This window comes from Monodon monoceros, unplaced genomic scaffold (genome assembly GCF_005190385.1).
Source record: "Monodon monoceros isolate NGI ecotype Baffin Bay Population unplaced genomic scaffold, NGI_Narwhal_1 Super_Scaffold_3, whole genome shotgun sequence".
Taxonomy (NCBI): domain Eukaryota; kingdom Metazoa; phylum Chordata; class Mammalia; order Artiodactyla; family Monodontidae; genus Monodon; species Monodon monoceros.
This window is the reverse complement of record NW_021703780.1, coordinates 9107771-9126111: the sequence shown is the minus strand read 5'-3', so window position 1 is coordinate 9126111 and position 18341 is coordinate 9107771. Positions and strand designations below refer to the sequence as shown.

Sequence of the window (18341 nt, the reverse complement as noted above, 5' to 3'; positions counted from 1 at the left end):
ATTCCTCCTGTTAGTTCTAATATGTCAAGGTAACAGTTATGTTACCAAAAATGTTCCTTATGTGGAACGTTGATGTTTATGATTACCAGAAATAAAGACTGATCAACCATGAATATGTAAAAGTGCAAGCACTGCACCAAAACGTTTGATAGCTCATTTTGAATTTAATTCCTTTCTTTGCTCTTTGTGTGTGTGGGCAGGGCGGGGGGGGGGGGGGGGGGGGGGGGGGGGGGGGGGCTGTGTGGGAGGGTGTTATTTGTGAAACTCGGTAGAAAGTTGCAACCACCAAAAGGCATAAATGGTTAGGATTTGAACCAGATCTTTCTATTTAATTAAAGCAATATTTATTTAGTCAGTATGATATGTCATTAATATTTTTCCTAATTTATTTTAGTTATGCTGTCTCTTGTATGAATTAGCCTTAATCTCATTGATTTGTGGTAGTCAGTTTATTGCCCTTAATTTAGCACCTCACTCCCACAGAAGATGGGGCTGACTCAGGACTCAGGCTTCTCTGTCCCCAGGCTCTGTGCTCTACTGAAAGACTAAGCTGGGATTCCGTCCCCCAGCCCCCAATAACCATAACAAGCAATGCCAGCCACTGGGAAGTCAGGAAAGTGGACTTCTAGACGCTCCAGGCTTCTGACAGGACATGTCAGTGATCTGTCCTGAGTTTGTTGTTACTGTGTTTTGCTTGTTGTTATTAATCATCCATGGTATGACATAGAGTTAGCAGGAAATGGCTTGAGTGGACCAGCAGTGCTGCAGAACCATCACAACAGCATTGGTAGAGCAAAATTCTGACGTCTTTTTTCCCTTGAGTGCTCCTCTGGGTTAGAACTTGCATGTTATTCTCTGATTCTCCAATCTTTTCCACTCAGAGCTAAGTTCGATGAGCATCCCCTTAAATGGTGGAGAGGGTAAAGGAAGGGGGTGATAGGAACACAGTTAGCCCAATGGCATTCACTGTGAAGCTGGACTGCTTGACAGTCTCACAGAGGCCAGGATGCCCTTGGAATAGATCTCGTTCCCTTATAAAGATCATCTTGTCAATGAGAGAACAGTCCATTGACTAAACCTAAGATTCTTATCAGTACTTATCTTTTTTTCTCCCAAATCCTAAATTCAGCCAAGGCAGATCCATTAGCAAGATATATACTTGGATGCCTATCTTTTATTTTTAGTTTAACATATATATCATTTCTGTAGGTATGTATCCATGTTTCACAGACCCCAAAGTGGGACAGATGGTCTGACAATGGAAAGGATATTTGAAACGGGGACCGTCTTGGAAAGTTTAGGAACACATGGTCGTTCTAGCTGCTTCGGAGATCAATCAGCCATCGAAAGCCTTATCCCTTTTGCCTTATGCCAGCCTTTTATCTAACTTGTTTTCAGCTTCTTATCAGGAAATTATCTAAGAGGCTTTTTTTAAGTGGATTCCGGCAAATTTTTTATATTTACCTGTAAATAATATTTACCATGTGACACTTGCTGGTAAATAATGAGGCAGTCCTTTTCTTTCTTCTTCCAGGAGTAGGAATCTTTAGCAATGAAGGAAAGCCCATTTTGAAATATGGACTGTGCAGAGAACGCCTGAGAGCACTAGGCAGCGAGGGGGATTGTGTTTCAATTGCTCTTGTTGAAACCTGGCAGGATAGCTCTGTGCCTCACAGCCTGCAGCGTCTGTATCAAGCCTCCTACCTCCCTTATTAAGATCTTAATTACAGATGCAGCTGACTTCGTTGCTGGAGGGAAAGAATTTAGTTTCTCTGAACTGTGTCTGTTTTTTGGTGTGGCAGGTGTAATCACCATGAGATCATTTCTGGTTTGTTTTCTTTCCCCGGAGGAATTTTTTTTTTGGGGGGGGGAGTACAGTTCTGAAGACAGAACTTCATGAGCTCATAATAGTGCAGTAATCATAACTGTGCTTGGATTTTACAGAGACCCTTTCTTCTGAAGATATCAGAGTGTTTTGCATGTATAATTTCATGACTCCTCGTGATATTATTATAAAGAACATGTTCACTATCCCCATTTTGCAAATGGGGAAACAGAGGCATAAAAGGCAGTGCTTTCATTGTCATTAGTCTTACAGGATGAGGACCAAGATTAGACTCTATTAATTTAACAGTGTCATGTCCATCCCTCTATCTGGGGTTTCTCCACCCCAGCACTATTGACATTTAGGACTGGATAATTCTTGGTCGTGGGGACTGTCCCTTGCATTGCAGGATGTTTAGCAGCGTCCCTGGCCTCCACCCACTAGATGCCAGTAACACACACACACACAGTGTGACAACCAAAAATGTCTCTGAACCTTGCCAAATATCACCTGGGGGGACAAAATCCCCCCCTAGTGAAAAATCACTGGCATAATCTCCCCTACTTCCTTCTGCTTAAAGATAATTACCTTACTGGTTTTATGTAATAGAAGTGCAAAAATGCAATCATGAAGCTGCTTGCCATAATTTTATCGTGACCGAGGCTGGGCTTAATGTTAACAGTTCCTAACCAAAAGGAAGCTTCCTCTTCTATGCTTAGCGCGAATTTGTTCAAGTGAATACCACAAAATACGAAGACGCATAGGGTCTCACTAGGTCACGTGTAAACCGTCAGACCATCGCGAAGGCAACCTGAATTCTCTAAAGTCTTCCTTTGGCTTTATTTTCCTAATAGTCCACCTATTATATGTCAAATATATAAATATATAAAATAGCTTTCTTCAGGGCCCAGTTCTAAATGCATGTTCCATTAACAATGGGCCTTGAAGAAAACTCTTTTATTCTCATAAACTGCTGTAGCATATGTACATGTAGGAGCTTGTCTATATCCCCAGCCACTAAACAATTTCATCAGTTTCATTTTGAGGTTTTCTTCTCCTCCATTTGCTTCTGCCATCTTTCCTCTCTCTTCTAGCTGAGAAGCTGCAGCTTCTAAAAATTCTTTCTTGGGACTTCCCTGGTGGTGCAGTGGATAGGACTCCACGCTCCCAATGCAGGGGGCCCGGGTTCGATCCCTGGTCAGGAAACTAGATCCCACATGCATGCCACAACTAAGAGTTCGCATGCTGCAACTAAGGAGCCTGCCCGCTGCAACTAAGACCTGGCACAACCAAATAAATACATAAATATTAAAAATTCTTTCTTGAGGCAACTGCAGTGCTGACAGTATACGATTATACACACCCTCTCGGCCAAGTGTGCGAATCCATTTTTTAAAACTCTTCGAGGACCTCACAAGTTAAGTAGGATAATAGCAATCAGGCACCAAACCTAGTTCAGGGGTCATGTAAAAGAGTTCCAGTGAGGGGTGATGTCCAAGTTACATCAGCCGGGTTCTGGCTGGGAGGCAGATGAGGGTTGCTAGTATGTGTACATATTGGCACTAGTGGGTTTAGATATAACTTCATACCTTGGGGGTTGCATACCTTGATGTAGGAAAATAAGATATATGGGAATGTAAAAATAAGAAGATCTTTCCCTTCTTTCAGATACTTTATTAGATGTTAGAACTTGTGTGTTTTGTCTATTGAGAAATAATACAGTTTTTGGAATATACTGTAATATTTGTGGGCTAGAGTCTCCTACTCCTTTATAACTTAATTCTCGTTTCACTTCCCCAAGTACCTGGATGTTAGAGGGATTTGTCTAGACAGGCAAATAGAAGTGATTTGATGCTAATACTGTAATGTTGGCTGAAATCCAGATGGTTGTTTTACCATTAATAAACCTATCTTTTGGGTGAGTGGGTGTCAGACCTTCATCATTATATGGCGCCTGTCAGATTTATCTAGGGACAGACCCTGAAAAGCGTTTGTGCCTGCCGCGTGTTTTTGATCCTTTGCCAATATACTATGCTTAAATCTATCAAAACCAGGCAACCTGGGACAAATGCTTATAAATTCTGAGGCTTAATAGCAGCATTACTAAATTCTAAGACGGAGAAGGTTCTCAGGAAGCACACCCTAGTCCAGTGGAAAACATTCCTAGATTAAGAAGGGAACCAGATGCTAGTTCTGGCTCTGCTGCTGATATAATAAGAGACCCTCTGGCGGTAGAACAAGAAGACTGGGCGAGAGTGATCTCTGGGATCCCTTCGTAGTCTAATATTCTAGCCTAGTCGGTCTGGTCAAGCCATGGGTGACTTCTTGTTCTAAGTACCCACAGAAACCTAAGTGTTCTCCCACCTTCTTACAGACCCTCAGGAGTTACTCAAGAAAACCCCAAAGACCACAGAAGAGTGGAGAATTGAGTTCTTCAAGACATATGTATTATTCATGATCCTCAGAGTTGTGAGGAAAAGCTAATTTATTTTTCTCACATACTGTTAGCAATCAAATCCATCCTCCGCAAACGGCCAAGAAGTTGGCTGTGAAGTCACACATACATGGGTACACGCACGTGAAGGTGCTATGGCTAATGTGCACAAAGCTGGACCATCCTAGAGGACGTGAGGACTTGGGGCAAAGTAAATGACATGAATATTTAGAGAGAGTCCAAGATACTCACGTAAGCTTTATAACTACCATAGGGGTTTAGAACCACTTTCAAGAAAATGAAAATCATCGGCTGAAATGTGGTCCAGGTGCTAAAGGGCTCTTTGGTGGCATGTGTTGGACACATCTCCCCAGGGGTCAGGAAGTATAAGCATCATATCTTATAACTCCTAAACCTAAAAGCCTAGTGTCTACTACTTATCAGTCTCCAGAGGATTCAACTCTTAAAAAAATTCAACATTCCAGATATCCAGTGTAAACCAAATATTCCAAGAATCAAAATCCAGACACTTGTAGATATCCATGTTTTCTGACTATGGCTGTGTCCTTCTCTGGGGAAATCCTGCATCCCCCTGTATCCTAAAGATGAGGGTAGGAGGAAGCCAGAGGGGTTGGATGGCCCTCAGACTGAGTTTTTTTTTAATTGAAGTAGAGTTGATTTGCAATATTGTGTTAGTTTCAGTTGTACAGCAGAGTGATTCGGTCATACGTATATATATGTGCATATATCTATATTCTTTTTTTCGATTCCTTTCCATTATAGTTTATTACAAGACACTATATTCGAAATCTTGTAATAAACTATAATGGAAAAGACCTAAGCTGGTTTTTGTCGGCAGACGAACATAAAAACACAGGATCCTTTCTTTCTCTTCTCCAGTGTGTCCTGAGACTGACCTTTCTGATGCTCATCCCTCAGCCACTTCCTTTGGGACCGATTTTCTTGACAATGGCCATTTCCTTCTTTACTGTGTGTGTGTGCGCGTGTGTGTCCCTGCCAGAGTCCAGGGCTAAAGTTTGGGGGGTTGGGTACAGGAAAGCCACATTGCTGAGAATGTGGCAGCCCTGAGGCTTGGCAGGAGCTCCTGCATGATAAATATAGAATGAAGTAAAATAATAAGAGGAAGCTGGGCCATTGATGATGCTATCAGTCCGGGGGGGGAGGGGGGAGGGGGGGTGACACACCAGGCATTGTGTCTCATCTTTCTTCAGACAGCAGCATGAATGGTCGTGGAAATTATGTCACACACCTCTCTGTATTTGGAATAGCAGATTGTTTCCCTGGCAATAGGAGTAATAAGCTTTCTTGACATTTTGATAGTAGTGGGGGAAAAAAAAAAAGGGCAGGGAAGAGCAGGGTGGTGTGGAAATGATCATGTGACCTGGAGCTCTCTTTATTTGCTGTAATACTGCACGGCATTTTCTTCCCAGTCCTTGGGCATAGCCTGGGAACCAGGAACCGCAGAACCCAAACATTCTGGCAAAGCATGAATGGTGCTCGGTCATCTACCGCCAGATGTAGGTTGCCACACTAAAGGGAGAAAAGGTCTCTTACAGAGACCATTGTATTTAATCAGACGGGGATGGCTGGCTCCTCTTGGCCTTCCTGTTTGCTCGGTGGTTGTGGCACTAGATGCAGGCTCCCCATCTACGTCATCATCCTGTTTTAACAGGGAGGGACGGGCTCTTTCCTGCTCGCCGTCTCCCACGTTCTCTGGCCGTGAGGCTTAGGTGACTTGGACGTGCCATTTATCTTTCTGGTTCTGTTAGTTCATCTTCCCATGTCCATTTGAAAATTTCAACCGAATATCTTGCTGACATCTCTAGAAAACCATTTCACCCTCTCTGTAGAGAACCAGGAAATCAGAGTCCAGAATCCATTTCAATTTAGCAAACACTTAGTGAGTGTGTATTTTGTTTCACACACTGGTTCTGAAAATGCCAAAGAAAGAACAGCTTCCCTGAACTTAAGGAGTTCCCAGTCTTGAAAGGGACAGTACAAGTCGTACTATAAGAAATACTGTCACAGAGAACTAGAAAGGAAAACAACGAGATAGATTTTGGGAAGAGAACTCTTCCGGTGATGTGGAAGATGAGTTTGGAGGTGGGAAGAGGTTGAATGCAGGAAAACCAGTTGGGTAGCAATTGTCATACCTTCCCCCTGCCCCCCACCAAAAAAAAGTTGCTGAGGACCTGAGCGAGGAGTGGCAGTGAGGAAGAAAAGCCAGGTCCCAGCTGACTGAGGTTCAGATTGTTAAGTGACTCAGCAAACCTCTGAGGCTCTGATCTTGGGCGGCCTTATGCCTGCTGTTAACTGAGAGAGATCAGGAGAAAGGGGTTTTGCACTTGTTGAGTGAGAGGTGAAGACAACTGGAAATGTGGGACTGGAGAGCAGAGGAAATATCGAGGCTGGAGCTGTGGATCTGAGTGTTACCCGTGTGTTTAGATGCCATCGGCATGGATGAGACGTCCTGTAGAGAGCAAACTCATAGAGACGAGAGATCCCTTTGGAACATGATCACTAAAGGGACAGGAAAAGAGATTAGTCTGTGAAGGAGGAGAAAGATGAGTGGTCATGAGAACAAGGGAAGAGGGAGGACCGGGACGTGGAATCATGGGAGCCAAGGACAGTTTCTTCTCAAAGATCGGGGTGGGGTCAATGCTAGAGGCTGCTACAATTAGGATCCCTCAAATAGGGTCTGTGACTCTAAATGCGGATTTCCCATCCTAATTAGAACCACAGCTTTTGTAGCACATGCCTCTGACTTTATTCAACACCGTCCTAATTCTGGAGCTGGAGACAAGAGGCCCGTGTTCTTAGCTCTGTGACCTTCTAGCCAGCTGACTTGGCAAATCATTAACTTCTTGGGCCTCATTTTTCTCATTTGTAAAGTGAACGAGTTGAACTGTAATTGTTTGAAGTGCCTCTGGCTTTCAAGTTCTATGACCCAACTGTTTGGGTGCTTTGCCAAGCTCTAGCTGCATTTCTAACTGCCAGCCTCTGGAGGCTAACCATCCAGCTGGATATAGGATTACAGAGCTCTCTTATCTTTCCTCGATGTGTTTCTGTGTTGACCTTTCCTGCCCTGGAGATAAATATCCCAGGGAGGGTGGGAGAAGGAGTAGGTCTTGAATAGACAGACTGCCTCTCCTGGGTTTTTGTAAGATATTCAGATAATCACCTTCTGACTTTGTGGCCTTAAGGAATCACATCTCTGCCCTGAAGGAAAGGGTCCCTCCACCTTGTCCTAGCCGGAGAAATTAACTCTTGATCTGCCTGTGCACTTTTAAATGAGAGGGTTTGTGTCCTGGCTGAAGTTAACTTTGCTGTTATCTCCTTACTAAACTCTTGCCTCAACGCACCAAGTATTTTCAAAAGCCAAGCTCTTTACCCCGTGTTATTCCGTACTTTCTGATGGATTGTACTCTTCTGGAATCTAATGAGATGTATCCATAATTTGTCCAGTAATAATAATGATATAATATCAATAATGTTATAATGATATAATATTAATAATATTGTGGTAATATTAGTATAATGATATATCATTATAATTAATATAATTAATTATATAATAATTTGAATAGTGTTATATATTATATTAATATAATTGATTAATTATATTAATATAATATATAATAATATTATTAATTATATTAGTAATATATTATTATTTTGTCTCTTGAATGCAACCAATAGTTTCATTATTGTTGTTTAGAGGCAAATACTCAACAAGAGGTTACAGTGAGCAGAACTCATTATTAATTCGGAGAAGTACTGCTTCAAGATACAGTTCTCCTGAAGCGTAATTGTGAGCAAGAGAAATATCAAATGTGTATAAAAATATATATAATAACAACATTAGAACCAACCTTTGACGGAGAACTGTGGAGGTGATCCGCTAGGAAGCTGAAGATCAAAGCGCCATCAGCACATTAAGTAAATAGTCATACCTTCCCACGTCTCCCACGATGTTAAAGCGCTTGACCTGAATTAACTCACTGAATGCTCACTGCAGACCCATGGCATAGGTATGTTACCCTCATTCTCATTTTACAGATGAGGAAGTTAAGGTGCCAAGGGGAAAAGTAACCTGCCCAGGTCACACAGCCAGGACCCCAAACCCCAGGAACTGATGTATTCCGTAGACAGGACAAAAGGAATGGTCACCTTCAGAGCTTTACCGTAAAGTGGGATGGAGCCCAGTTAGGAGGACATTGTGTAGTAGAGCTAAGGTGGCTTAGAGCTCTGGAAAGAGAACTGAGCCAATCTCTTCCCATCTCTGACTCCACCGGGGTGGCCTTGGGCAGGTGATAAACCGCCCCCCGCCCCAGATCTGTTTCCTCATCTGTAAAACAGGGAGGTCAGGTCCAGGTATTCTCTGAAGGTCTCAGGAGCCGTAACCTCCTGTGTGGGAGAGTGGCTGGCTGTAGACATTGGCTCCCTGTAGCTGGCACAGATATTAAATAACTTCTTCCCATTCACCCGAGGCTGAGAATAACTCTCAGCTTGTGAGGTGTCAAGCTGGCACCGGGTGCTTCCACTAGCGGCTGCCAAGCTCTCTGAATCCCAGTCTCTGGGAGTGGTGGGGGGGGGGGAGGACAGCTAGTCAGAAATCACCTTGTGGTCATCTTGTGCATCCACAAGAGGCTCTCCAGGTTTTCCTGGAGAAGCAGCTCTGGAGGCCTGTCTGGAAACAGGTTGCTGCTTAGCTGGTGGTGGGAAGGTCACTGGAACAGGAGACGAAGACCATCCAGAGCAGCCTTCGTACAGGGATTTCTATCTGCCTCGAGTCGGGCGTGGTCTGGGGCTCTACTTCATTGCTTGATGGAGCTCCGTGGACGTGACCCAACTCCGAATGCCTGGAGTTCATGTATGCTGATGAGGTCTGTGGTCCTTCCCCTTCTACTGTTTTCTGTTTCTTTTCTTTCCCTTCTTGGTAGCCAATGTAATCGCACAGCTCTCCACCCTCGGCTCCCATAGGACTGGTCCCACCCCTATCACTTCTGACTTCACCACAGGGCCTCCTTGCCAGCCATTCCCAGTTGTTGAATGGGCCCCAGAGAAAGGGGTGGAGACCAGAGCCGTCAGCTCACCTCCTGCTCTATCATCACAGTACAACTTGGGTGGAGTAATTTCCTTCTGATCATTTAGGTACAAAGGACCAGCATCTTGTCTTCTTCAACTCGATGACTTTTCTTTCAATAACGGGACACCCAAACGATGGAAGAAGAGAAACAAGAGATTTTAGGATTAGGACACATCCTTAAATGGTTCCTCAAACCAGGATACGGTGCTGTATGGTTTTATCTTTCAGTATGTGGACTTTTAATTGTTAGAAGGAACACAGAGCTTCCTAGAATATAGATACTAAGTAAAACATTCACCTGGAACCCAAAGCCCTCAGTATCCCTTTAGCTTCCCTTACTGCTCACCTGTACACATCATAGACTTCCTGGATCAGAAAACTGTCAAGAACAAGGACTTCAACCTTATTCTTAAAGAGCATCACCAGGCTTCCTGGGCACTGAGCTCTAGGGCTTCATCTCCTTTCCTCACTGCCTAAGAGGACTGTGGTTAACAGTAAAAGTAGGAGCCCCCCAGCTGCTGACTGGGGGCAGACCCTCCCACGGCACAGCGCCTCCACAGCAGAGAACCAGCCCACGGTGCAAGACCCGCGGTTACGGGGAGGATTACAGGGGGAGATGATTAACGGATGTCAGTGGTAAAGGAATGAAAAGCATGAAGCTGAAAGATCGAATCCACATTTTTAGAGAAGAAAACAGGGGGCAGAAGTCCAAACAACAACAGCCCCAAGTGCCACGAATGTGTAGTCACAACACACTCTGGCCAATCAGTGGTCTTCTCCCCACAAGTGATCATCATCACAGTGACACCTAGTGCGTCCCAACTTTCTAGCGAAGCACTAGAGAGATCACTTTGAGTTTTCTGACGGCTTGCTATGAATTTACAACATTCCCCGACTCCTCTGTGTGCTGGGAAGGAGCAGACATGGGGTGATGCCTGCCATCGTGCTGCGAAATGTGACTGATGCCAAGAAATGAAATCTTTGGAGCCTTTGAAAGGCTTCCAAGGATGTCAGCATGTACTGCCTGCCCGCTCTCTGCTGAATGCCTACTTTGGCTGTCTGCTTAGTACTGAAAGTGCCAGACAGGCCTTCACACAAAGAAAGAAAGTGTTTGGGGCCCATGAAAGGGGAAAGCAGAGCCTTTCCGATGTGAATGGTGAGATTCAAGAAGTAGGAAATAAAATGGCAGGGTGAGGAGGGGCCCTCAGGAAAGGTAGGAATAAAAGACCAAAGAGGAAGCGATGGCATCTATCTACCTACGCGGGGTAACTTCTTTGTAGCTCCCCGCGATCAAATCTGGAGATGTAGACTTACCATCACACTACACTCCACGCTTGCTTCGCATGGAAAGATCGCTTGCTTGTAGATTCTCCACGTATCCAAGGACCTCCTGATCAACTGAGAATAAGAATTTTTACGCCCTGCCAAGTCAGAGATCAGTGTACCTCTGTTTCCATTTTAACACTGAATATCAATGCCACTTGTGCTGCTTGTTGGGGATTTTCTTTGACTTATTTTACCTCCAATATATTAACAAAATAAGAGATGTCTGTTGTAGTACATCTGAATATCTTGGAATATTTTATTCCTTCGACTGGGTTTAAGAAAGGAAGAGAAATGTTTTGTAGAATGAACCGTTCTCTAACCCTTAGCCATGCTACTCGTAACTCCCTGGGCACAGCTTGTACTGCTGGAAGAAAGCACTCTGTGGCATTCTGAGCTTTTCCAAGGAGGCGGTCTGATGTCATTGGTGGCAGACGCAGTATGTATGGATCTGTCTTCTGTCTGCACCATCTGTTTTTCTCCTTACAGGCTATTGTTCAGATTCTTCTCTTCTCTCCAGGAAGTGTGCCTCTCCGTAAGAGCACGGGCTTTAGGTGTTAAAGGGACTGAGCTACTATTCTAATGTGGATTCCCTCTGTTCTTTCCTTCCTAGAATCTTATGGCAAGGGCCTTATATGACAACGTCCCAGAGTGTGCTGAGGAGCTGGCCTTTCGCAAGGGAGACATCCTGACTGTCATAGAGCAGAACACAGGAGGACTGGAAGGATGGTGGCTCTGCTCCTTACACGGTCGGCAAGGCATTGTCCCGGGCAACCGGGTGAAGCTTCTGATTGGCCCCGTGCAGGAGACCTCCTCCAGTCAGGACCCACCTACTTCTGGACTGATGCACCAGCCCTTTGGCCAACAGAAGCTCTATCAAATGCCAAACCTCCAGGGCGCCCCTCGAGACACCATCTACCAAGTGCCACCTTCCTACCAAAATCAGGGAATTTACCAAGTACCCACTGGCCATGGTACCCAGGAACAAGATGTGTATCAAGTCCCACCATCAGTGCAGAGAGGCATTGCAGGGGCTAATGGTCCCCACTTAAGTAAAAAGGTGAGTGAACAACAGACTGGATTTTTGTTCTTAATTTTTTCCACTGTACTCAAAGCGTGTGTGTGTGTGTGTTTGCGCTCCTAAAATAAGAACTTGAAGCTTCCAAGAAGTACATCAAAGTAGTAAGTATATCTTCCAAGAAGAAAGAATATCTAAATACCCTAGCTTGAGTATTATTTTTCCGTTCAATGGTCAGCAAAACCTTCTTGAACGCCCACCCTGTGCCAGGTACTGTTGATCCATCACCATTATGAGTTCCCGAGCCGTGCCAGGTCATAGTGCATCATCCAAATTTCTGATAGACCTGCTTTTAGACCTGGACTCTGCACTCAGTTTCCAGTCTTTTCTCTCTCTCCCTTGAGTGGTACAAGGCACCACATTTTTCACTGCCCTAACAATTTGAGATAAGTAGAAAATCGATTTAATTTCAAGCATCTAGTATATTTTCAATGCCTGTGATACAGTGATGAATTCAAGAGTGAACCTAGCCTCCATGATACTTACGCTGTAGTAAGGAGACATAAGCAGACACTGAATGTCAGGTGGGGAATTGTGCTGTGAAGAAAATAATACCGGTGAACTTGTGGAGGGTAGTAGCCAACACAAAGGTGATGCTCCTGGGAGCACTGCAGGGGAAGGCTTTTCTCTTCAGTTTGCTGGCAAATTCCAAGGGCCTGCAATGGGTCCAGTGAGGTTTGGTATTAAGAAGGGACTAATTTAACAGAACAAGAAAAGATCCCTGAATCACAAGAGGAAAGATGCAGTTGGATGCCAGAAAGAGCTCTTGATGCTTAGAACGTGACATATACATGTGCCCTGCCTTGCGAAAACCTAATACAGCGTTTGAATTTACAGTCCCAAGTAGATTATGGAATATCTATTTGCATGATAATGGAATCCTCTGTTGGAAAAAATAAAGGAGGGGGTAATTTACTGTTGGATTCCTTAAATAACAAAGCCATGAATGTATTTTCAAATCACCTTTTATACAAAACGTGTGTTTTACAAAACACTGCTCAAGAGCACAGGTGTTGCATAAGCTGAATGTATAAACATTAGGAGGAATTCCTCAAGAAGTTAACAGTTTTCCGACTTGTATTGCCTGGGACAATGATCCCTGTCTGGGGGTCATAGACTGCGCCCGTGACCTTTCAAAGTCCTTCTCACCCCAGGGATTTTAGATTCAAAGGGAGAGTCAAACCAGGCCTCTATCTCCAGAGGGAAAAAGAACAGTTGAAAGGTGTGACTATAAATAAATAACTTCTCTCGTTCGTAGCCCTGCTGTGTGCATCTTAAAAATAGCCCTCCCTCATCGGAGCTGGTGTGAGGCAGACAGGGGAGGCCAGCACGGGAAATGCTTGGCTGAAAGGTGGTGGGGTCTGAGCTTTCATCACAGTTTATTTTGGCAGGAAGGTGACATGTTTTTCTCTTTAGACTCTACCTTTTTAGTTCCAAGTCTGAAAAGTCTAAAACTTCGGACTTCTAGCCATGTCATTTGCTATAACTGTACTTCAGGTTTGTTCCTGGACCCTTGATCCATTTAGAGGGGAGAGAGTTTGACACACCTTCCCTTCGATGGAGGTTGGAGTGCCGGGGTTACTATCGGGCACTTTAACTCAGTGTTTTTGTTTTTGTTTTTAATTCTAAAATCAGTGGAAGGTTTTATGTTTAGCAAGAGGTAGGTGGTTCCTGTAGGGGGAAGCCAGCTTCTGGAAAGGCACTCTGCCAGCCCTCCCAGGGGATGCCACAGACCTGGGGGAGGCTTGACCAGAGCTCAGGGGTAGGCAGTGCCCCGAGTGCTGCGCTTCGAGCAGTCGGGGTCTGAGGTGGTAACGTGGTGAGGCAGGAGGGGATGGTCCTGGCTCTTCCCTGACAAACACCGTGTTCTCTAGGACACCTGACCTCGCCCTGAGTCACCTTAGTGCCACTGGTCCTCAGGCTGCCGCCTCCATCCTGTCCACTGGACCATTGGCTCACGCCCCATGGGAGTGGGTGTGCCCTTTCCTTTCCTCTCCCTCTCTTCCTTCTTTCCTTCTTTTCTCTCTCTCTCCCACCCCCTGTTTTTGCTTTCTTTCTCTCTCCCCCTTTCTTTCTTCCCTCCTTCCCTCCTTCCTTCCTTTGTAGTGGAGATGGCTTGGCTGCTAACAGGTGATTTTAACCTTCTGAGTAAAAACAGCTGCTTTAAAAACTTCCATCAACATCTCCCTCGGTGACATTTCTGACTCAAGACCTTCTCAATGGGTGAGAATCATACTAATGACTTAAGCCAAGGCTCCAAGAGTTAATCTCAGTACGGGGGGATCCGGCAGGGTTTGTTTTGAGTTCTCATTGTAGTAGTTTTGCTGACTTAGTAAATAGCCCCATACCCGTTTTTCTCTTTTAATTTCCCATCTGTAAAATGATGGTGAACCCAGAACTGGACATTCCTGGTGGCTTACATCATAGTCCTTAAAAGCTATTAAAGGAGAGAAAGAGGAGGCAGTAGAATCTTGTTCTGAATCACTAAAGTGTGGTTCTAAAATCTTGGGGAACGTAAGAATCACCCAGAGAGCTAGAGAAGGTGAGTTGAGATGCAGATTCCCAGGCCTCCCCCAGAGTCTAGCCCCAGGGCTGGGGAATCTGCATTTTAGTAAGCTCCTGGGATAGTTCTGGGGGAGGTGGTCCAGGACTGCACTTTGAGAAGCATTGTTACAGGGCCATGAAGGGGGTTGGATATGTTCCAATCTGTGATTCGGGGCTTTCCACAGTTAAAGATTCCCTTGATGTTGCTACAGACTGCAGGCTTCAGAAGTTTTATCCACCACAGTTTTTTCTACTAATGAATCACATAGGAAAAAAAAAGACAGTGAATTCTGCCTTGTATCACTCCGACTTTGCTGTCTGGGAAACTCCAGCCCCCACCCACCTTCTTGCATCCTATCCACGTAAAATGAGATTCATCACTTATTAAATCAGTGGTTAGAGAGAGAAAGAAAATCATATAATCTCCACGCTTTCCTGAAACAAGAAGACAGCATGAGGATTGTGAAAAGAGCCTGGGCTCTGGGGTGAGGGCGACTCTTGGTTCTGTTTCTTTGGTAGCTGTTAATCCCTTGGCAAGTTACTGAACTTCTTTAGACCAGTTTCCTCATCTGTCAAATGGGAATAATCATAACTGTCTCCTAGGGTTGCTGTGAGAACTCAGTGAAACACTGTATGGAAAGGACCTGGCACAGAGTTTCGCAAAGCAGGGGCTTAAAAAAAATTAGTGCCCCTTGCTTTGATTTTCTTTCCTTTCTCAGAGTTTATTTTGAACTGATCAGCCCTGTTTGTGTTTCATACTCTGCACTGAATACGCAACTACTTTATTGCTAACATATATGCTGTTCTCTTTGAGTGTGTGGCTCCCTCTTTGGTTTTCCAGAAATTTTGTACAGGGTGGAAAGAACTCTCAAAGTTATCTGGAAACCATATACACTGACACCTTGACTCAATTTCATTGGTCTTTTTCACTCTGGGTTTTGTGTGCAGGGCCGTTTTATCCATTAGGCATTGTGGGCAGAATGCCGGAGGTCTACGAGAACGTTGGAGCACTGAATAAAAAGTCTTGGCTCCGAAATATGAAACACAAAAACTTCAAAATAGAAATTAATAAACGTTTAGACAAACGTGCAGGAAACAACACAACGTCAACCTCATTAACTGTCACATTTCGATGTCATAACTGTTTCATTACATGTGAAAACAATTTGCAGGTTAGATTTTTCTCTCTTTGCAAAGACTTCTAAATATGCCTGTGATTGCCAAGAACTCACAGGCATTTCTAAATTAAATGAATTACTCATAGTCCAATAATTTGAAAAGCTGAATTATATTTCTAAGAAGTGTCCTCGATTTTTTAAAGGCAAAATTGTAGTTAATATGGGACTGTGGTTTGGAGGGGACGATTTAGACCCAAACATCAAAAGCATAAGGTCTACAAAGGTCTAAAAGAGCTTAATTTCTCTCCTTCAAAGATCAAAACCTGCCACCTGACTTGATCCACTTTGTGCCTGACCTTCACAGGGAATTACGTGTGTTTCTCTGATTATTCTTTGGACATGTCGCTTTTATTCTAACTGGTGGAATTAGATTTGCTTTGTGTCCTTCTGAAGATCAGTTTGGGGCTAAATTATGAATTCCATTAAGGCAGGCAGAGGCCATGGTTGTCTCTTTACTGCTATAGGCCAAGCTCACAGTAAACCATCAGCACACAGATAACGAGTGAATGCACAGGCAGAAGTGAGAAACGAAGCATTTAATTTGAGTTGACCTTTAAATAAGCTGAAAAGTGGTTCTGATCTTATCACCCCTTCACCATCACACACGAGTCAAATCCCGTGTCCAGCTCATTAGTCTGTTATGACATATGTCAGATTTTACATGGTCATTTTCCCCCAGAAGGGTCTTAGAGAGTGTCACCATCTGTTTTCTGAAATGTTAACTCTCTGTTCACAACAAATGAGCATCCAAAGCATGATGTCACGTTCAACTTTTCTGAGGGCCTAACTTTTATGCATTTTGCCAAGTTTAGACAACAAGATTAGTTAACACGTCTGTAGTCCTCTAAAAAGGAGAACCACACTTTTCCCACTGAGGAACAGTGCTTCCTTTACCTATGCTATTATGTATCTACTGCCTTTCCTCATCTGTACTACCTGTGAACTCCTATTCATACTTTAAAACCCATTTCAATGTTCATCTCCTCTGTGAAGCTTTCTCTGCACCCCAACAGTTTCTCCTGCCTCTGTGGTCCCAAAATATGTTGTAATTTCACTTAATCTCAAGGGAGCACACAGGCTTATTAAAACTTTAATGGCCCACATTTATAGTGTGTATGATGGACTGGGCAAGTACTGCTTTGGGGGTGGCACTCAGTAAACTCAAATAACAGTAAGATTTATCCAAACCCCATGACATCATCTTTAAAGACCATTTCCTACCTTCTAAGGTGAGACATAGCCAAATATTGGCAGGAAATGATTCAAAGATTTTAACCAGGTCTTCCAGGCCCATTCCTTGAGAGGTAATATAAGAACCATAAATAGTTTATGCTCCAATGTTTGTGCCTTCTTAGACACTGAGTCATCATAAATTACACACACATGCGGGCACACACACACCCAAAGCCATTGGTTAGGGAACTGAGGACTTCCCTTATTGGGATGTGAAGCATTGCGAAATCTGGTTGCCCAGAACAACACTCATATACCAGCAAACCAACAGCTATATATTAGCAGTATGATTTGTCTACCAACGAGTAAAAATAGATTAAGAGGAAATGAAAGCTCCCAGAGAAGATAAACTCTGACTTCACCTCACATTCCTTTGTTCCCTTCCTACACACACACACACACACACACACACACACACACACACACACACAAAATCATACATACCCTCAAAAATACTGGGGAGAATCAGAGTTTGACAGGGCAGAGGGTACCTCCAGTTTCTTCGCTTATAAACTCAATAAAATATGACCCTGTTCCAGAATTATGCATTCCTATATAAAGATAATCCTGATTTAAATGAATTTTTTTCCTCAGTACCATGGCTTTTTAGTGTATGCAAAAAAGTGATTGTTCACCTAAAATCTCCACCCTCAAGAGTCAAGATAAAATTTAAATCTTACACAAAATTCAAGGTCCTTGAGCATTTCAAGGGCTCTATGACCTCACTTTAAAAAGGAAAAGTATCTCTTCCCAGTTAAGTCACCCATGCCAGTGGAATGAGCAAACCGTAACACCTCCTTAGAAGTGAACAAAGGTCTTTTTTGTTTGGTCAATGCCGAGGCCTTCAAACTTGGTGGCAATTGCTTATAAAACTCATAGATAATGCATATTTCTAGGAACGATTTAGTAACTTCTTACAAACTCACGATGAAGCGAACAGAGGTAATCTTCCTTCCTTCCCGAATGATTTCATGCTAAGTGACTGTGCTTATCGGAGAGACTAGGTCAGCATCATACATAGTATGTTGGCTGGCTCAGTAGATAATGCTCTATTTGTGAGGGAGAGAAAAGAATACGGAATTTTGGTGATTTGACAGTAAAACTGACTATTGGTTGAACGCGTTTTTAAAAGCAGACTTGTCTGAGTCCCTTGTGCAAAATGCAGAGCTGGGCGCCTTCTTAAATAGCTGTGCCGTGAGCCTTGTTGTCCAGGTCCCCGTCCAGAGAGGCACCCTGCTCCTGTCTAAGGGGCGCAGGTGCGACTCACTCGGGACGTGTATGTCTCCCTTCAAAGCTGTGATTCCAGCAACGTGTGAAGGCACCAAGGAGCCCCATCTTTAAAGGGACCCCACAGTCGATCAAATTTTGAAGCCAAAACAAATCCCTTAGCAAGGCCATAATCACATCGGGTTTATCTGAATAATTTTTATAATACTTGCTTTTCTTAAAGCATGGTGTGCTTAAACCAGTTTTTTCTCAGAATAGTTATGCGTTTTCACATTTCAGCGTGTTATTAAGCTACTCACTTCTTTTAAGGATCGTTTTAGATCTAAAGTGGGGTGACTTGCAGGTGCCTTTGAGCTTGGTTGCACGTTAGGGGCGTTACGTGCATAATC

The 18341-nt window shown here is 43.8% G+C and overlaps 1 protein-coding gene across 5 annotated transcripts in view; it reads left to right on the top strand.

The window, feature by feature from the left end:
- The window catches only part of NEDD9 (neural precursor cell expressed, developmentally down-regulated 9), a 290772-nt gene that overhangs the window by 252414 nt on the left and 20017 nt on the right, over positions 1-18341 (top strand). For all 5 annotated transcript variants that reach the window (XM_029243112.1, XM_029243109.1, XM_029243110.1 and 2 more), the window contains one exon: positions 11306-11752. In XM_029243112.1, the coding sequence (XP_029098945.1) occupies positions 11306-11752 (447 nt within the window). The remainder of the gene's footprint in view (positions 1-11305; positions 11753-18341) is intronic.